General features: G+C 35.8%; 2 protein-coding genes across 2 annotated transcripts; one reads left to right on the top strand and one right to left on the bottom strand.

Moving 5' to 3' along the window:
* Positions 1-2589: 2589 nt before the first annotated feature.
* LOC132185596 (PITH domain protein (DUF1000)) lies at positions 2590-10613 on the bottom strand. The gene is made up of 9 exons (XM_088518201.1): positions 10489-10613; positions 8247-8327; positions 7297-7346; positions 7115-7192; positions 4957-5014; positions 4822-4871; positions 4451-4559; positions 4276-4337; positions 2590-2838 (listed from the first exon to the last, which is right to left on the bottom strand). Exons 1-9 carry the CDS (start codon positions 10570-10572, stop codon positions 2796-2798), a joined length of 615 nt encoding a protein of 204 aa, XP_088374327.1. The 5' UTR covers positions 10573-10613; the 3' UTR covers positions 2590-2795.
* A 749-nt stretch (positions 10614-11362) lies between these two features.
* LOC132184685 (BRISC/BRCA1-A complex protein) lies at positions 11363-17885 on the top strand. Its single transcript, XM_059598404.2, has 3 exons — positions 11363-11796; positions 16981-17139; positions 17350-17885. Exons 1-3 carry the CDS (start codon positions 11527-11529, stop codon positions 17704-17706), a joined length of 786 nt encoding a protein of 261 aa, XP_059454387.2. The 5' UTR covers positions 11363-11526; the 3' UTR covers positions 17707-17885.
* The last annotated feature ends 2028 nt before the right edge of the window (positions 17886-19913 follow it).

Here is a 19913-nt window from a genome sequence, read left to right as displayed (position 1 = left end):
CAATTTTTTTTATTTTACTCAATTCAACTCAAAATTGCAAATATCGAGAAGAAAAAAGAGTTGAAATTATGTTTGAATTGTTTGAAAAATATAAAATCTAATATATATTGGAAAAAAAAAAATTGGGTGGTTTTGAACCACCCTTAGGGGCCGGCCACCCCCAAGGTGTTTGGGGGTGGCCAAGCCACCCCTAGTTTGAAGGGTGAAAACCAGTTTTGGGGGTGGGTGGGTGGGTGGAACGGCCACCCCGAAACTCTTAGGGGTGGTTCGGCCACCACTCCAAAGTATATATATATTGTTTTTAATTTTTTTGATTTTTAAAATTTTGATTTAATGTGTTTTATTAGTTTGATTAAAAATTTTGAGTTGAGTGTTAGTAGTGTCAAATTAACCTAAAAAAAGAGAAAATAGTCGAGAAAAATTGGGAAGACTATCCTTCCCAAACAAAGCCACATAGGAGTGAAGTTGGGCACATGTTGTGACACTATCATTTCTCTTTAAATAATTCATATGTGTTTTATTATTATTTTTTTATTTTTTTCTAATCTATATATACATTTGTGTACATAAAATAGAACTATATATAAAATCTACTGATATTTTTTTTTCTCAACATGGTATGAGATCTTCATATCTCTTTTCTGTCTAGACGATTTTTGAATGGCGACCAATATTTTGAATTCAATGAGTTCAAATTCGGCTGATGATGACTTTACCAAATTATCTTCATTCTTTTCTTTCAATCATCCAAGGGCGATCCTAATGTCTTTTTCTCTTGTGGGAGAAAATTATCAATCCGCAATAAAGCCATGAAATCAAGATTTCTAAGATATTTTATTTTGTTTTCTTTCAAATCTCATTTATCATTTATTACTTTATTATTGCACCATTAGCCATTTAACTTTTTAGTGCCGTGTTGCACCGAGGGGCTGAAATACTACACACACTCTTCTTTTATATTTTTCGACGTAACTTTAAAAGAGGTATGCTACATATCATTCTTTTAAGTGAGCAACTTTTAGGACGTTACACCAAAATTGCTCTCTTTTCATCAAAATGATTGATGCTATAAATAGCCTCCTATGAGATGGGTTGAAAAGACAAATGATATAAATAAGGGTAAAGTCTATATAATCTCCTCAAACTACCATTAAATTGACAATGTTCCTCCAAACTTTTAATTGTGACAATGTCCACCCTAAACTACCAAAACATTGTTAATGTCCCCCCCCAAGACTAACAAAAAGATCAAAATGCCCTTATATATTTCTTAATAAGACAAAAATACCCTTATAAATTAAAAAAACTAAAAAAAAAAACAAAAAATTTTAATTTCAAAAGAACAATTTTTTTTTTTTTTTAAAAAAAATTTAAACGAAATTTTTTAATTTTTTTATAAGAATATTTTTTTTTTTTAAAAAAAACGAATATATTTTTTAAAAAACGGAAATTTTTATTTTAAAAAATTTATAAAACAAAATAAAAAATGAAATTTTTATAACAAAAAAAAAATCGAAAATTTTTAATTTTTTTCTTATAAAAAGGATTTTTTTTTTTTTTTAATTTTTAATTTTCTACCCTTTGGATTTTTTTTTTTTAATTAGTTTTAGGTTTTTTCTAGAAGTTTTATTATTTTTTGTTTTTATTTTATTAAGGGTAGTTTTGTCATTGGGGAGAACATTGACAATTTTTGGTAGTTTGAGGGGGGAGATTGTCACAATTGAAAGTTTATGGGGTACATTGTCAATTGAGTGGTAGTTTGAAGGGGTTATGTGGACTTTTCCCTATAAATAATATAAAACAACTCTTTCTTTCAATATTTTTCATTGGTGCTCTTTGACTGTAGGTTCTATGAATATTACTTTAATAGTTTCTAGTAGTATATTCCACCGTGTGAGAGAAAGAAGAAATTCATTAGAGAATCACGGGAAACAATATTTGATTGTAGTACAAATAAAATAATGTTATTTTGATGTGCATGCTTAATTCATTTTAACACATTACATGAATTCTAAAATAAATATGATATTTTAGAATAGAATCAACCTTCCCATAATCCATTGTTCCCAATCGTATTTTCCGAATTCTGTTTTTGGTTTTCCAAACTTTCCAAACATAATTTCTGAAGTTTTAGTTTTCTATTTTCCAAATTAAAAACAAAAAAATGGAAAAAAGAAAAAAGAAAAACGAGTATAATAGGATAGGCTTCCAAATGAGCCGAATGTTATTACATAGCCAGGAAGGTATAGGAATTGCTTTTTATTATCTTTAAGCTATGTTTGGCTGTACGTTTGAGATGCTTAAAAATACGTTTAACACTCAAGAAGTTAGTTTAAAGAAAAAAGTATTAATTTGATAAAAATAATTGAAAGCGCTTTTAAAGATCTAAAAAGCCAAAAAATGGCCAAATCACATTTTTGGTAAAAGCTTAAAAATAAAGCTTGCCAAAAGGCGCTTTTTGATTTAAAAGCTCTATTTCTCAAACACAATCACAAATATACTCTTAGGCATTTAAGTTAATTAGTTAAGCACGAGTAATTTGCTTGAACAGTCGGATATTCAGACAAGAAAAAACAAAAAGAATCAATATCTTACAACAGCATAGGAACTAGGTAAATTTGGACAGGTTGAAATTAGCATTCTATGAAATTTGATGTTATATTGCAATGTAGAAAGAGGTACCACAACAAAAATAAAATAAAATAAAATAAAGAGTTGCAACAACAATTCAAGAACAGATGTACAGAAGAAGAATCCACTCCAGAAGCATCATGTAAGAAGTAGCAGGCAACTCTTCATTCCAAATGCGAAAGACCCCCACCACCTTCAGCCCGTGCTCTGCAAATGAACACAACCTTTTCAGTAAACAAGAGAAATCAACAAACAAGTTCACATCAACACAATTATTTTTTCATCAATTTGGCTTTAAATCATTTGTAATGTTCTTGGCTGGTGAACACACAACACTATGCTCAACAATTTGAAGGAATGGAATCTTTCCCAACATAATAACAATTTGATTTAAGGAAGGGTGGGAATAACATGTGAGCAAAACATTCTTTTTCTTTTAGCAAAAACCGTGCATTTTGATGGAACCACTACAAAGTATACAGTATCAAACAAAAGACTAACATTAAAAGAGGGGAAAAAAAAAAAAAAAAACTTAAAAATCATGAGTTGATTTATGTATGCAACAATTCTGATTTCAAATGGCTTGAAAAGGCAGATTGTGGATTTTGAATTTAACTGTAAATGTGTGGGAACTTTCATCTCCATAGGGTGTTCAATTGCCCCCTAAACTAAGTTTGATGCTGAAGCTTAAGGGGCCTTCATCGCCTCCAGTATTCACTGGAAGCAAGAATTGGGATTTTTCCAAATACAAAACCAGCAATTTATGATGTCTTTACATAGCCTAATCACCAAAGGATCAGCAGCGGCCCAATGTAGGACTACCAATGTAGCACAATTTTTTTTCCTCCTTTTTTGCCAAATAATATGAAGGAGAGAAAAGTGGATCAGACGCAAAAGTCTACCTTAAAAGGAGTACCTTTACAATATCTAGGAAATGCTAACACATTTGTGCTATATTCTTTAAGGACTAGTCACAAGTAAGGCTCCTTGTATTCACTTATATAACCCAGTTCCATAGAGTATATAACCAATGTGAGATTTAATATATGCCCATACAATGCCTTCACGATCCAGTCCACTTAACTCTAATCCAATCCAATCCAAGGGTATCGCAATCTTTCCTTACTTAAATTCTTAACATCCTTGTAGGGTTCACATTATGCTACAGTGCCTCAACGTCACATTACATTGGCAGATAAGCTTATGGCATTATTGACTATGTTACTATCTGTAATGACCTAAGGAAGTACTAACCACATCTGCACTAAATCCCAAACACAGTTGAGACTCAAAGCAATCACTTATATAACCCATTTCCACATAGTACACAAGCAATGTGGGACTTAGAACAAACTCATGCAATACCTTTCTAATCCAATTTACCCCTCTCTAATCCAATCTAATCCAGGGCATTATATGTGTTACATTTAAGACATAATCCCAAGGCTAGAAATAGAATGAGGGTTAGCTTAGGTTTACAAAATTAAACCTTTAGTCAAATCTTCTCATAGTCATGCATAGAGAACATACAAAAAAATATTTTCTAAAGAAACCCAATGACTGAAACCATTCCACAAGGACAAATAAAACTTTCTAATCAATGTGTGAGTGTGTGTGGAGAGTGAGAGAGGGAGAGAGAGTTACTTGTGGTCGGAAGGATTCGGCGTAAGCTCATAAACAATTGTTGCAACAACATCCCTCTTCAACTGTAACAATAAGCAAGACAATATATCATAGTACCAGCAACAATTCCCATTTTTCCCCCTCAGTAAGTATGACCAACAACAACCATCAAACCTTTCTGTGGCAATGAGATTACCTGGGTAGCTTCACCTTTTAAACCAATATAGTGTATCTGAGTTGTGTCACCACCAAAATTCTCAGGAAAATGCAATGTGATACTTGCCACACCTTGAAATTTAGAATATCTAATTATATGAAATAGCACATCGTCAGAAAGTAGAAGATAACTGATCAGAAGAATAAAACCCATACATTACAGTAATTGTTTTTACATAAGTTCTAATATGTCAACTTGACATGCTATATTACTAACATATGGAAGTCTAACTATTAATTATACTTACCACACCAACCTTGTTATCACTAAAAAAATGAAGAGAAATGTTCTAAAGAAAAGGAAACATGGTATGATGTATATCAACTAGAAGGAAAGGAAGAAATAATTACCTTGTCTGGTATTCTAACACTCCTTGCAAATTTTCAGCCAAATCCCACTCCTTTAAACAATATGAATAAATGTTGCATATAAGTTAAGAGTTCAAATTACAATTAATGCCTTGAAAATATAAGAGGAGGAACTACCTGAATGGCTTGCATACTTTGAGCATCCGAGAAGTCAATGCCATCTCGATTGATGAACCTAATTCAGTGACAAACTATTTTGAGTGTCTTTTTCCTCTCTAAGTACATGAAAATCACTGGGACTAGATTAACAGAATTCATATTATTCAAAAGAGTGCTTCAATCTTATTTTCCCATAAAATTCACCGAGTGTCAGAGTCAAGTATGACTTCTAAATTGGCAAAAGCGAAAAAAGTCTCGGATGGTCAAACAAGCATTACTCAGTTTCATTTCTTAGTTACTAACATTTACTTTAAGCAAGAAAATATAATAAATATATGCCCCATTTCTTGATTTTCTTCTAGTTATTGTGACCTTTTATCCTGTTTCTTTTTCTTGTTTGCAGTGACTAGCATTCCAGTTACAATTCAACTTTTTCCTCCATATTTATATCTCAGGTAATGTACAGAATAAATGTCAATTATCAGATTGAGTGATTTTATATTTTGATTCGTTCCATTTTCAGGAGTACCTGTAATACATGATAATCTTAACTTTTTGAACATTTTCATATATTACAATTGGGAAAGGGGGCAAAGAAGAGAGAGAGAGAGAGAGAGGGAGGAAGATTCAGTCGAAGTGGAGATTCTTCCACTCGGCTAGAATGCACTTAATCCTCTCAATAACACCATCCCAAATAGATTTGGCCTTAAAAAGAGCTCCCAACAGAAGACCAAGATACTTCATAGGCAAAGAAGACACCATGCATCCCAAAATACTGGCCAATCTGTCAACATTATTGACATTACCCACACGAACAAATTCTGACTTACTTAGGTTAATTTCAAACCAGAAACAACTTGAAAGCATAAGAATAAGGCACGCAGAAAGCGTAGATGTTTTGGGTTTGCCTCGCAAAATAGCAAGGTGTCATCCACAAACAAAAGATGGGAAATATGAAGCGCACCAATGTTCCTATACCCCACAAAAAAGCCTAAAAGAAGCCCTCATCTACAATAACTGATAGCATTTTACTTAGAGCCTCTATACAATGACAAGTAACAAAGGAGATGGATAAGCATGTCTCAAATCACGGGAGCTACTGAAGAAACTAGGAATGTTATTCACCAAAATAGAAAAGCGCTCTGGAAAAATACAATGCGCTATCTAATTGCATCATTTCTCCCCAAAATCATACCTCCTCATAATGTATAATAAGAACTCCCAGTAAACATGATCGTAGGCCTTCACAATATCCAATTTGCAAAGCACACCAAGCTCACCAGATCTGATCTTCTAGGCATTCATTTGCTATAAGAATGGACTCAAGGATTTGCCTACCTTTGACAAACGCATTATGGGGCTTCGAAATATTCTCTACAACCCTTTTCAATCTATTGGCTAGGACTTTGGCAATAATCTTGGAGGCGTAACTCACTAGACCGATGGGTCAAAAATATTTTAACTTCAACATCCCTGGGTTTCTTTGGAATGAGAGGAATGAAAGTTGCATTGAGGCTTTTTTCAAAAAGTCCACCTAACTGCTCATAGAAACTGAATTTTTTTTCTCTAACATTCTACTTTATCCATAACTCTATTATATTTTAATTCTCTTTCCTCCTCTTTTCTTTCACAACTCCCATTCTTTTTTCTATCGATCATTCATCTCTTTCTTTGTCCATTCTACACTTGATCTCTTTTTGTAAAAATTATATATTCTCTGAGCCAATGTTCCAAGTTTCGATCACTTAAGGTCAAGTATTAAGTTTCAATGTTCTAATATGAAAATTTTCAATGTTTTTAAATATAAAAAATGATTATACTTTTATAGTTAAATTATAAAGGCCTCGTTGAGACTTTCACCTTAGGTCTCAAATTATATTGAGCCGCCCTTGATATGGCATTTTACAAATTCAATTAAAACTACAAAATGCTATGGCTAAAACACCAATTAAAAAACTCTACCAAGTTATTGACTGCATACATGTCACAATGATGCAGGATGATTAGAGTTTTGTGTTATAACCAAAACAAAAGAATGTCCTTTCAGATATATGTAAATATGATCTAACTGATAGAACACCTTCTTGCATCCTTATTCTAACTTGCAAAATATTAACTACTGCAAAAAAAAAAAAAACCATGAGAAATAAGGAAAAGTTTTAAAGGTTAAGCCTACGCTCTCATCTTGGAAGGACTTGTACCATCAGCACCACCGACAATTGATATGCTCTTGATCTTGACATCTGATGTAAATCTATCACAATAAACCCAACAAAAGAAATGAAAAATATTTGTGAGCCCTTCTGTACAATTTTTTCTTTAGAACAATTTCTAGTGTTGTAAAGATAGCAAACGTACGGAATGAAAACAAGTAACTCTGGATCACCCTCATTACTTTCCAAGTGCTCCTATCACAGAAAGGAGGATTAAATGAGTTTCATACACCTGGCAACAAGGAATTATATTTATACAATAGATATAATCGTATATGGTAAGCCAAGCCTGAAAACAACATCTATGTCTAATCCCAGACATGCTGGATTAACAAAACCAAGTGAAATAAGTGGTAAGACCTTGTGATGCAGATATAAACCTTGTCCTGCATATATAATTGTAAGATATTTTGGATAGATAACTTTCCATATAGTTCAGATAAAATGTGAAGAAAGAAAGATAGATGTGTGAAAAAAAAAACTGAACGAGGAAAATTTAAACTTTCAGGTGGAGGCTATATATTGGGTCATTTTGGCACTCACGTGAGTATGCACACACAAAGGAACAGGAGGAAAAGAAAAGAGTTTGTGAATCTCGCAATTGGTATTTAATAATCAACATGGAGAAGGGGGAAAAGGGAACAGGAGCCACATGGACTAGGGTAATTAGACAGAAAGGTATGGGCCCCACTGCTCTGTGTTGTGAAAAAGAAAATTACAATTTTGAGTAAGAGAGAGATAGGGTTGACATGACCAGCACATTGACCCCAAAATCTCCAGCAAAAGAAAATTACAATTTTGAGTAAAGAGAGAGATAGGGTTGACATGACCAGCACATTGACCCCAAAATCTCCAGCATTCTTCCTTTTTTCTCTTTCTAATTTCAATTTAAATCCATAACTTTTTTGTTAAAGAATGAAAAAAAAAAAATAAATTTGGGGATGCCATGTTAGCCTTGGCATTGTTCCAAGGGACTTGCCTCTATTGTATATATGTCTATGTGTGTGTTTTTGACTTACATACACATCTTTAAAAACCAAAAAACTACCATTGATAAAAGACGATAAAAGAGGATGTAGACATTAGGATAATTACCCCAGAAGAACTAAGGCGCTGCTCCCAAGCTTTAAAAACTGACTTAACACTTCCTTGAACAGCCTCATTCAAAGCGGTTACCTAAGTAACAAACCCCCCAAAAAAAAGATTAATAACCAATGCTTTTCATTTTCAGAAGAAGCAAGGTTTATGCATATTTGGTTGAAAGTATAATCAAACAATCACTCCAATGAAAGTGGAATCCTGTTAATCAGCAAATAAGAGCTCCAGTGATCTATATCATTTACAATATTACAAAGTTATAGAAATTACAAATATGATTCCCCCCACCTAACACACACACCCACACACCCACACACCCATGCCCACACAGAGTTTTATTGCTTGATCTTTTTTTAGCATAAATGAAAATCACACCAAGGCGCCGATTAACTTCACTCAAGATGCATAAGATAATCGGCAGGATTAATTAAAAAAACTGAACTGTCATCGATATATTTTGATGGTTGAAAGTAAATATACCATAAGCAATGGATAGACACCCACCTCTCATTTACATGTGAGGTATGCAAAACCCAGAAGCTATGAAACATAATTTCAACAGAGGCACATTTCCTTTTATTTTTTTGATAACCGGGGAATCTGGAACAGAGGCACATTTCCTTGAAAATTTGTAAATAAACAAATAAATATAATATATGCCACCACTTATTGATCCACGTTTTACATAGAGGCAATACTTTCAACAACGTATATTTCACTGTGAGAAAAAACTAGGAAAAAATGGGACAAAGGGTTCCATTATGCAGATTTAACAACTCAGACTAGTTCACGGACCACCCCAAAAAAAATCCAACACTTGGATTTCCTAAAGTAAACAAGAGTTTGGAGGACAAAAAAAACTCCCAGGCTATAGAAAAGTGCAGCATAAGATTATCCAAATCTTCACGATCTACTCAAGCATACTAGTATGACACAATCACCCTAATCCTTCTTACCTTAGAAAAAGATTTGCAAAGGTTCCTCAACACTCCAAATGTTGTTCTTAAAGAAAATATAATGCCATCAATCTACCATAAAGCAAATTCTACAAACAAAGACCTCAGTTTTCTTTGCATTTCTTTCCACTAACTTGTTCCATATGTCCAGCTCACGTTTCATAAATACATACAGAAAAAACTGCATAGAACCCCAGAATTCCAAGGAAAATCATAGCAATCCCCCACAGCCACTTGCTTTCTAACACTTCTGTCACGACTTGCAAGACCATATGACCCAACCCTCCCATTGCAAGGTACGCTATGTCATCATCTCCATCATTTCAAAGATAGAGCTTCCTTTAGCCTTCCAATCTTCTCTCAAAGCCAGTCAAAACAAATCCCGACCACCTTATGTTAGAAAAAGATGACAAGATGTAATCCAGAATTAACATGTTAACTCAGGTTAGGACATCAACTGCCTCCTAAACAGACTCCAAAATCCCAGCTTGCAAATTCACACACCAAAATCACTTCAATCTATCTCCAGATTCTCCACCACAAACTTCAACCCAAAATCCACCTAAGTCCAAGGAGTATCCCTACTAATATCAGTTTCTGCTTACAATAGAATGATTTTGCAATCAACATACAGAAAGATAAGGAATAACATTTCGCAGAAAAAAAAAAAAAAAAAGATAAGGAATAACAGGCAGGAAACGTACTCTGCCGTCCCCATTAAAATTCACCCTTCCTCATACTGCTTTCTAATGATCAAAGTTTCCATATCCCAACTAGCAAAAGAACCACCAAAAAAAGAAAAACCTAGAAGAAGATAACCTATTGAACGACATTACTCGGGAAAGGGAATCAACTTTGTCCTACAAAGTTCAAGAACAATAGTGTAAAAAAGGTTGGAGCATTTTACAGTGATGCAGTATACAGTTATGAATCAAACAACCAAGCATCCTATTCAATTTACTTTTCTTTAGGAATCAAGAAGAACCAGTCCAGCAAACACAAAATCTTATTACCATTATATCTATCGGGAAAACGTTTAAACAGAAAAATCTACGGGGGACTAAAAATTATGGGATTATTTATTTATTTCACAACTTTAAGCTAATAAAAAATAGACTTTCATCTTAGGGGGTTCATGGGGTCACTGTTCCTTGCAACAACCAATCTGGGTATTTCAGAAACACGACCAAAAAGCGGTCAAAATGTCAGAATGTTGATACTCGCACGAAGAGGAACACTTATACATAAGGCTGAGAAAAATGAAAGAGAAGAGAGAGGCAGACCTTAGAGAGGTCTACGTGCTTGTAAAGAGACCAATCAGATGAACAATCATGATCTTCACAACTATGGTCATGTAAGCACGCCATTTCCGCCAAAAAATCACAACTACGGCAACAATAGTTAGGAAAAAAAAAATAAGTGAATAAAGAAGAAGCAAGAAGATCGAATAAATTGTCTGACAATCAACCCGCACGACGCCGTTTCCGTGTTTCGGGTGCCTTCTTTAAAATTATAATAAGAAATAAGGAATAAAAAAATCGGCATTCTTTTCTTCCTTATTTTTTGAGGAAAGGGAGCTATCACTTAAGAGGATTTTTCCCATTCTCAATAAAAAAAGATCAGTATTTTTTTTTTTTTTTTTTTGACATCTTCGCATAAGTAGAGAGAAGAGGATTCGAACTAATGACCTTTATTTTATTAGATGTGGTCTCAACTAATTGAACTACCTCTGGAAGACAAAATCAACATATCTCGAGTTTGGGATGTAAAAATGTGCAATTTTTTTTTTAAAAAAATACATTTTTTCTTTAAAAAAATACATTTTAACACATAATATAAATTCAAAAAACACAATTAAAGTTAGATAAAATAATAATTTTGTACATTTTTTAGGGCTTGTTTGCTAATGTTTTTTAAATTTTAAATTCTGTCTTTTAACTGTTAAATGTTTTATGTGTTGAGTTATTTGTAGTATTATTATTATTTTTTATAAAAAAAATCAAAAAAAAATTATCAAACATGTCCTTCAAAATGCATTATCTTACTCAATTCGCAATAAGTTTAAAATCGTATTTTTCGGTGGGACTGGATCTTTTCCTGTCCAAATGAACTGAATTTTTTTTTTTAACAATTCTACCCTTACGCTAAAGGAATCGGCTCTCCATTTGAACCGGAGAGGATCCAAGGTGTGCAAAATCGCAGTTATTAGCCACTTACCAACATGAAACGCACCGTTTGTGTCATCTCTCTCGGAAGTGATAACTTCAAAGCTCATTCGAGACAAGGTGGGCACAGTGAGAGAGAGAGAGAGAGAGCGAGAGATGGAAGGAATGGTAGTTATAGAGGGAGAGGGGTCAGGGGCAAGCAGATACACGCTAAAACCGACGCGTATAAGCAACGAAGACATACTGTTGTGCATAGACGTGGACGCAGAATCGCTGGTGGAAATGAAAAGCATGGGGCCAAATGGTCGACCTTTCACCAGATTGGACTCCATCAAGCAAGCCATCCTTCTCTTCGTTAACGCCAAGCTCTCCATTAATCCCGAACACCGCTTCGCCTTTGCCACTCTCTCTAAATCTGCTTCTTGGGTGGGTACTCACACTTCTCTCTCCCTTCGAAATTTGAAAATTCTTTTTTTGTTGGATATATCTTGAATTAGCTTATAATTAGAGAGCATGGCTCGATTACTTACGTGGGATCTTGATTTTTTTCTATAAGTTCATGTGTTCTTTGCAATTCTTTTTTTTTGGGGGGGTTTTGCTTGGTTTAAAAGTTGTGTAACATGTAGTTTACTATTTTATGTAAAAAAAAAAAGGAACAAGGAAGAGGATCTCTCCTCATGGAAGAAAGAAGGAAAATTTGGGGAAAAAAGAACTATTGATAAAATTGCTTTACAGTTTTTGGATTTTAGAGCTTAGGCAATTGTGCACCCAAAGTTTTCCAATGGGTACAGGTTTCAGTCAGTGATGATGGAGTCTCTCCTTCCCCCCACCCCCCCCCCCCCCCCCCCCCCCCCCTTTTTTTTCACTATTCTTACAGGACCTAATTACCCTAAGCGCTAGACCACAATTTGTTAAGGATGGCCACCCCTTCAAGCTGAGGTTTAAGTACCAGGCACTATGGTTATATAGGCTGTGAGAGTGTTTATTAGCCTCCCATAAACAGATCACATGGGTTACCTAAAGTGGTGATTGTAATATGATTAAAATGGAACAAAATGTGAAAGTAGTTGATCACTCTTGTGAGTCATTGTCCACCTCACACTTATTATTCTCTTTTTAAGGACTTGATGCACACATAAGGTAGATGACTTCAAGATTTCTTTTACCTATCATTTAAGTTTCACATCATTTCTAACCTAGCAGATTAACTACGAAATTGTTTCCAAATTCATGTGGGGTAATACATTGGTATATGTTACACCCACATAGTTTTAGGCTGTAAAATGGGTTCATGGATTTATAGAGTTCAGATCTTTGACATTGTTAAATTTCATCCTCCCTTTGGCTTGAAGGGGACAAAAAATTGCAGGGTAGCAAACATTCTCTAGACTTTCTCATATATTTGAACTCATAGCTGATGATAGAACTAGAATGAATATTTTTTGTTTCCTACTCACACAAACCAAGCCCAAATATGCTTTTTATATTACATCTAGGGTGCAGCTGTCTACTGCTTTGCCTAGTAGCACGATGCTTGTATTGCTTCCACAGCCCCGTTTTCGCGTTTAGGCTGCTTCCATTTCCTTCCCCACTACTACAGGAATTGCTTTTACTTTATTTTCCTTTGGCTACTAAGATGTTTAGCTTTTTTCCATTGCATAACACATGCATTAGAAATTGCCTAGCAACGCATCATTACTTTTTTTTTTTTTTTTTTTTTTTTTAATAATGAACTTCATTAAAAACACAAATGGCGCACCCAAGTACACATGAAGTCTATAAGAGAAGCACCTAATAAAAAAATGATAAAAAGAAATTCATGAATACTAGAAATATGAAAAAACTCATAGGCAACTATCCACTGGCATAGAGTATTGAAGAAGGAGACCTCTAATTCCACTGCCATCTTCTCATCATCTTCAAAGCTTCTATCACTTGACGAAGTATGACCCATGCTAACCCAAAAACAAAACCGAAGATAGAGTTCCTTAAGGCACTAGCTATCTCACGATGAAGTAAAAGGTGGTCAACGGTTTCTCCATTCTTCTTGCACATGATCCCCCTTTCTTAAGTTATTGAAAGTGAGGATCTTAGCTAAAGCGGCGGACTAAGCAAAGAAAGCCACTCTCAAGGGAGCCTTACACTGCATAGTCGCATACTCCTCCAAAGGAAATGATTGCTCACATGGGGAAGTAAGGCAATATAAAACAATCTAACATCAAACAACTCTCTCTTGGAGGGGACCCAATAAAGATTGTACTCACCACCCTATCTCAATCTGATGGAATACAATTGATTGAAGAACAAAGTGAAGAATTCTATCTCTTAGTCATGTGCCGCTCTTACAAAATTAACATTCCACTAAAGAGAGCCATTAGATAACTGAAGATGATCCATCATAGAGGCACCCTAGTAGGCAATGCTAAACAACTCCAGAAATGCTACCTTAAGGGGTTGTTCCCCACACCATGCATTGTGCCAAAAACTATTTTTTGAACTGCTACCCACCTCAAATCTTGTATTCTCGAAAAATCCTTCCAACCCCTTCTAATGAATTTCCAAAGACCAACCGCATGCAAACCATTAACTTAATTAGAATACCACCCACCTTACTGACTACCATATTTAAAGTCCGCCACTCACCACAAAGCCTCTTTCGCATAAGCAAAGCGCCATAACCACTTCCTTAGAAGAACCTGGTTGAACATACGCAAATTTTTTTTACCTCCAAACCCTTCTCAGGAATTGGAGAACATACCTTGGGTCAACTTTCTAGGTGAAATATGAACTCTTCACTCATACCTCCTCACAAGAAATTTTGTTGTAACTTCTCATTGCGCCTAGCAACTCTAGTCGGGAAGGGGAAAAGACACATGAATTAAGTAGGCAGAATAAACAAAGTGCTCTTAATCAAGGTTATCCAACCCCTTTTAGACAAGTACAATCGCTTCCAATCGGCCAAACGACATTCAACCTTCTCAATAATGACATCCCAAAATAAATTTGGCCTTAAAAGAAGCCCAACAAAAGACCTAGGTACTTCATAGTTAATGGGGAGGAGATCTTGCAACCTAAAGTATGAGCCAGATTTTCTACATTATTGACATTACTATCAGGGACCAATTTTGACTTAGCCAAATTAGTCTTCAAATCCGAGACAACTTCAAAACATAAAAACAAGTACCACAGGTGACAGAGGTGATCTGGGTCAACATCACAAAAGATCAAGGTGTTACTCGCAAACAAAAGATGAAAGATATCAATCCGACCAACACCCTAGGCCTAGAAAAGCCAAATAACCCGACCCTCCTTGCAGCTGAGGTCACCTTCCTTAAAGCCTTCATAACAATGACAAACAGCAATGGAGACAAAAGGTTACTTATCTCACGAGAACTACTGAAAAGACCGATGGGATTACCATTCACCAATATAGAAAAGTGTACCGAAGAAATAGAATGAGCTATTCAGGTACACCATTTCTTCCCAAAACCACACCTCCCCAGTATGTACAATAAAAAGCCTAAATTAATATGATCACAAGTCTTTTCTATATCCAGTTTGCATAGCACACCTGACACCTAATCTGATTCTGCTATCAAGGCAATTGTTAGCAATGAGCACGGAATCTAGAATTTACCTTCCCTTGATGAATGTGTTCTGAGACTTGGAAATACTCTTCTCTAATACCATCTTCAACCTATTAGCTAGAACTTTGGCAATAATTTTGTAATGTCACTCACTAAACTAATCGGTTGAAAATCCTTAAGATCAGCAACTCTTGAAGTCTTCGGAATGAGAGCAATGAAAGTAACATTTAGACTTCTTTTAAATTCGCCTCTAGCATAGAAGTCATGGAAGACCTTCACAATATCCTTTTTTTGAAACTTCCAGCAAGCTTGGAAAAAGCCATAGAATAGCTGTTTGGGTCGGGGCCTTATCACTATTCGTAACTTTCACCACCTCCAAAACCTCTCCTTCCTCCAACACTTTCTCCAACCAATTGGCCTCCATCTCCCGCTGACTTAGGTCGCCAACTAATCTAGTAGGTATATAGGTTATTATAAAACTGTACAATGTGTTCATTGATTTCAGATTGATTGGTAGAAACTATACTATCATCTATCAAAGAATCAATGGAGTTATTTCATCTATTGGAATTGGCCATTCGGTGGAAAAATTTTGTGCATTTGTTACCCCTCCCTTAATCACAAGGCCCTAGATTTTTGCCTCCACCACCTCACCTCCTCCATGAGAGTTGATCTCTCTACATCACTAACAGCTTTAGCCTTCCTCACTCTCTCCTCAATGCTTGAGGCCCTCTCTTCTTCAACAACTCTTAGATCTTGTAGTTCTTCCAAATGAGGCCTCTTCTGCCTATCTACGATGCTAAACACCTCCTCATTCCAAACTTTTAAGTCTGCTTTCAAAGCGTTAACCTTGCGAGCCAAAACGAAACTTGGACAGCCTTGAAAACGAAATGAAGTCCACCACTATTTCACCCTATCCACAAAACCCTCAGATTTTAACCACATATTCTTGAATTTAAAATGCCTTCTACCTCCGTGAAAGTCTCCACAATCGCAGAACAGGGAACGTCACCATTATCGTCAGCACCATGGAACCCATACCCAAAAGCAATCAATGCTGCCTCCTCGTCGGTGGTATCTGAGGAGCAGGAATTATATTAGTGGCTGAAATTGAGTTTCTGGGAAAATACCTAAGACAAAGAACCACTAGCGATATACCGCTCTGAAACTTTAATCCACCAAAACATTTTGTTCTGGGCCAACCGAAGATTCTGAACCACCGCGGGCAAATTCTAAACACCTCACTGTGCTTCCCTCCACAAGCAGCGGCAACCATGAGCAAGAATCCAAATCCTTAGAAGCGCCACAGATAAGCTCTCCAAAACATCATCCCGGCGTAGCCTAAACATCAATGGCAGAGATGACGGCACTACGCAGCTGCCAGCTGGCCTATCGTAGGTCCTTTGGGTTGAAAAGAACGGGCACCTGGCCCTTCACCATGTCCGAGCCTGAAGAAGATGACCCAAAACCTGCTTTTACTCACCACTTGAGCAACAGTTTGTCTCTGGGCTTGAGAGAGAGTTTAGCCCGACTACCAGAGCCCATCACACCCCTTTGGAGACTGGATTAGAATGGGCCATGGGAAGTGGGGCCAGGGCTACTCACAACAATAGGGGGCTTAGATGGAATATTGACTCTTGGGTTGGCTATCAGCTCAACTAACACAACCTTGTCTAGGCCTTGGCCTTCTTCCAAAACCATCTGGGCTCAGGCCCGAATCAACCCACTCAATACATGAAGACACTTTCGTTTTGAGGTGAACCAATGTCTCTCTTAGGGCAGGTAAATAAAAAATTTCACCCAAATCTCCCTTGTCCTTCCTCTAGGAGACTCCACCATGTTGTGCATTAGTTATACCATATTGTGCACTTGATACATTAGATATGTTAAGATGGGTTGTGGAGATGCGCTCTTTGTTATTAATATTGATGTAACACAAGTTTGCTTTTACACTTTCTTTTTAAATATAAGGATTTAGTGTTTAATTCTAAAATGTTTTGTTTTCCTTTCTGCTATCATGCAGCTTAGGAAAGAGTTTAGCAGTGAAGTTGATTCTGCAATTGCTGCGCTTCGGGGACTCGCAGCTACTTCATCTTGTGGTGCTGCAGATCTTACCGGTCTGTTTCGGGTGGCAGCTCATGAAGCAAAGAAATCCCGTGCTCAGAATCGAATATTTAGGGTGGTAAGTTGTGTTGGAATCACTTTTTATGTTCTCTTAATGAATGTGTCCCTCAACATGGACATTTTCTCTTAATTGACTTGGATTAACCTACTGACGGGAGCAAATTTGTTACCTACTGATGATGGTGATCTTGTCGCTTGGATGAAACATCTTTAGTGCTTGTTCTATCTTTAAAATCGGACATGCAGTGTGATATTCTGTTGTGTGTAGGTTCTTATCTACTGCAGATCATCCACAAAGCCACAACATCAATGGCCTATAAACCAGAAACTCTTTACTTTGGATGTTATTTACCTCCATGACAAGCCTGGACCTGACAACTGCCCCCAGGAGGTCTATGATGCACTTGTGGATGCCCTTGAGCATGTCAGTGAATATGAGGGCTACATACATGAGAGCGGGCAGGGGCTAGCACGTGTGCTCTTCCGTCACATGTGTGTGCTGTTATCACACCCTCAGCAGCGGTGCCCACAAGAGTATGTTGACATACCCAAGTCTCTTACAAAGAAGTCGCCTGCATCAGACTCGGTGCCTGGCGAAGATAGTGTTCCCATATCAAGCCAATGAGAATTTGTCAATTGAATGAGTTATCGGATTCTCGTCTTCCTTCTTATCTTTTGATTTTGTGAGTATAACTTAAATGTTTTCTTTGGAGGAAGTTGATACGTGCATTTTGTAAATGAGAATAAGGAAACTATTTGACCTTCCAATTTCTATATAAATTTATAGTTTTTTTCTTGTCAAAATTCTGATTACATGGATTATTTGGCTGGGATAATTGTAATTATATCTCATTTGGACATTCAAAATGTTAAGAATCTGGTATCTTCAGATTAATTATTGATTTCAAATAAAAGACAACAAGTGGATTCAAGATAGTTTGAGAAAGAGAATCTGGTTAATGACTCATTGATTCCCTGGCTGCAATGCCGATTGACATGTAGATGGCCAAAATTTCCTGATCCATCAAATAACACTGAAATTTCAAAAAATAAAAAATAAAAAATAAAAATAAAAAAAAAAAAACAATAAAAATAATATACATGATTATTCAGAGGTATTTAAATCTGCGTTTCTTGAAAATGGTAAGATACTAATTCATTCAATTAATCAATGGCCTTCAAAGTGGGGCTCAATGAGTCATTACGTGAAGTGTTGCTTTTAACTTTCAAGAGGCTTTGCTACATCTAAAAATTTAAGTAAAGCCTTTATAACATGTTAACGTGAGCCATAGTATATGATATGATGATACTGAAATCTACGCCCCGAGTCTAAGCTAATGAGTGCCTGTGAAACAAAATAGGGGTTAGCTCGAAGGCTTGTTGGGCGTGTCGGCGGAAAATGCCTATGATGCTTAAGCCAGTAATCTTGTTGTATGAGTAATAAGCTTGGAGAGGAAAGTATGAACTATGAAGGGTGCACATCTTCATCTTTGGGGGGTTTATTTCTTTCTTATGAGGATCTTCTCTTCTGCACGGGCCCTATCAAGTGTCATTCTATGTTGTGCAAACGAAGCATGTTCTAAGGTATGCCTTCCGAAGGCATACATGTTTTAGGTGATCTTAAATGACATTTGCTACTATGGTAGGTGGATAGGGCATGACACTTCCTTACTGGTCCCGCCTAGGTATCTGAAAATTGACATTTCACCCTCAATGTTGAAGGTCAGAAGCAACCCAATTACAAGAATAGACAAAGTTCTTAATTACCCAACCAGCTAGACAGGTCGGCCATGAGAATGAAGGCAACTTATATATATAAAAATTACCATGAGTATAAACAAAATTCTCAGTTACCCAACCAGTTAGACAGGTCGGCCTTGAGAATGAAGGCAACTTATATATATAAAAATCACCATGGGCCCCACTTAAAATAGTATATTGCATGACATATAACCAAATAGCTAGTGTACAACAGCAATCCATAGATGGCATACTATTAGACACTCTGTTAGGGATCACATCCAATGAGCCTCGCATTAAAAGAGTCATCATTCCCAAAAAAAGCCATGCCCTCTACAACGACCTTTAAATCTAATCAATTTAGTTTTATTCTCAAAGCCATTTATTGACTTAAGCATTAGATGCACCCTAGTCCCTTGTAGCAGGCGTTTTTTTGATGACTTTTCGTTTGTTTTACAAGAGCTCACAATTCGGTTCAGTCATGTGAAAATCTGCTACAACAGATATTACATAATGAGGAGAGTTGAATATTTTTCTATAACAATCATGCGGGTTAAACTTTCTACTTGTAAAATGTCCCCCCCTTTTTTTTTCTTTCCCAAGTTGTAGAAGGAATTATTTGGCTCTTTTGTTCTTAGAAAAATATAAATATCCCACTTAAACTTTGGTGTAGGTGTCAATTTAGCCTTCACACTTTAAATTTAAACAATTTAGTACCTACACATTGCACTTATGGGACACAATTGGATCACAATTTTCTTCCCAATAATGCAATCTAGATCCATGGATCTTTCTCTTTATGGGTACGACAATATTGAATAGAAGGAATGGATGGAGAATATTGGAAAAGGTAGGAACAATTATAAGGATGACCTATCAAAGTTTTTCCTTTTTTATTTATTATTATTTTTTAATCTGAAAGTGTACTTCAATCATCAAAATAAATGAAAGATTATCTTCTTTCCCGCTTGTTTTAGTTCTGATTTTTTGTCTCCAATTATGGAGTTGACATCATATATATATATATATATATATATATATATATATATATATATATATATATATGAAGGACAAGACCCAAATTTAAATAGA

Source organism: Corylus avellana, chromosome 7, assembly GCF_965113065.1.
Source record: "Corylus avellana chromosome 7, dhCorAvel1.hap1.2, whole genome shotgun sequence".
NCBI classification, from domain to species: Eukaryota; Viridiplantae; Streptophyta; class Magnoliopsida; order Fagales; family Betulaceae; genus Corylus; species Corylus avellana.
Note: the sequence above shows the minus strand (reverse complement) of the source record. Positions and strands in the feature narration are given on the sequence as shown.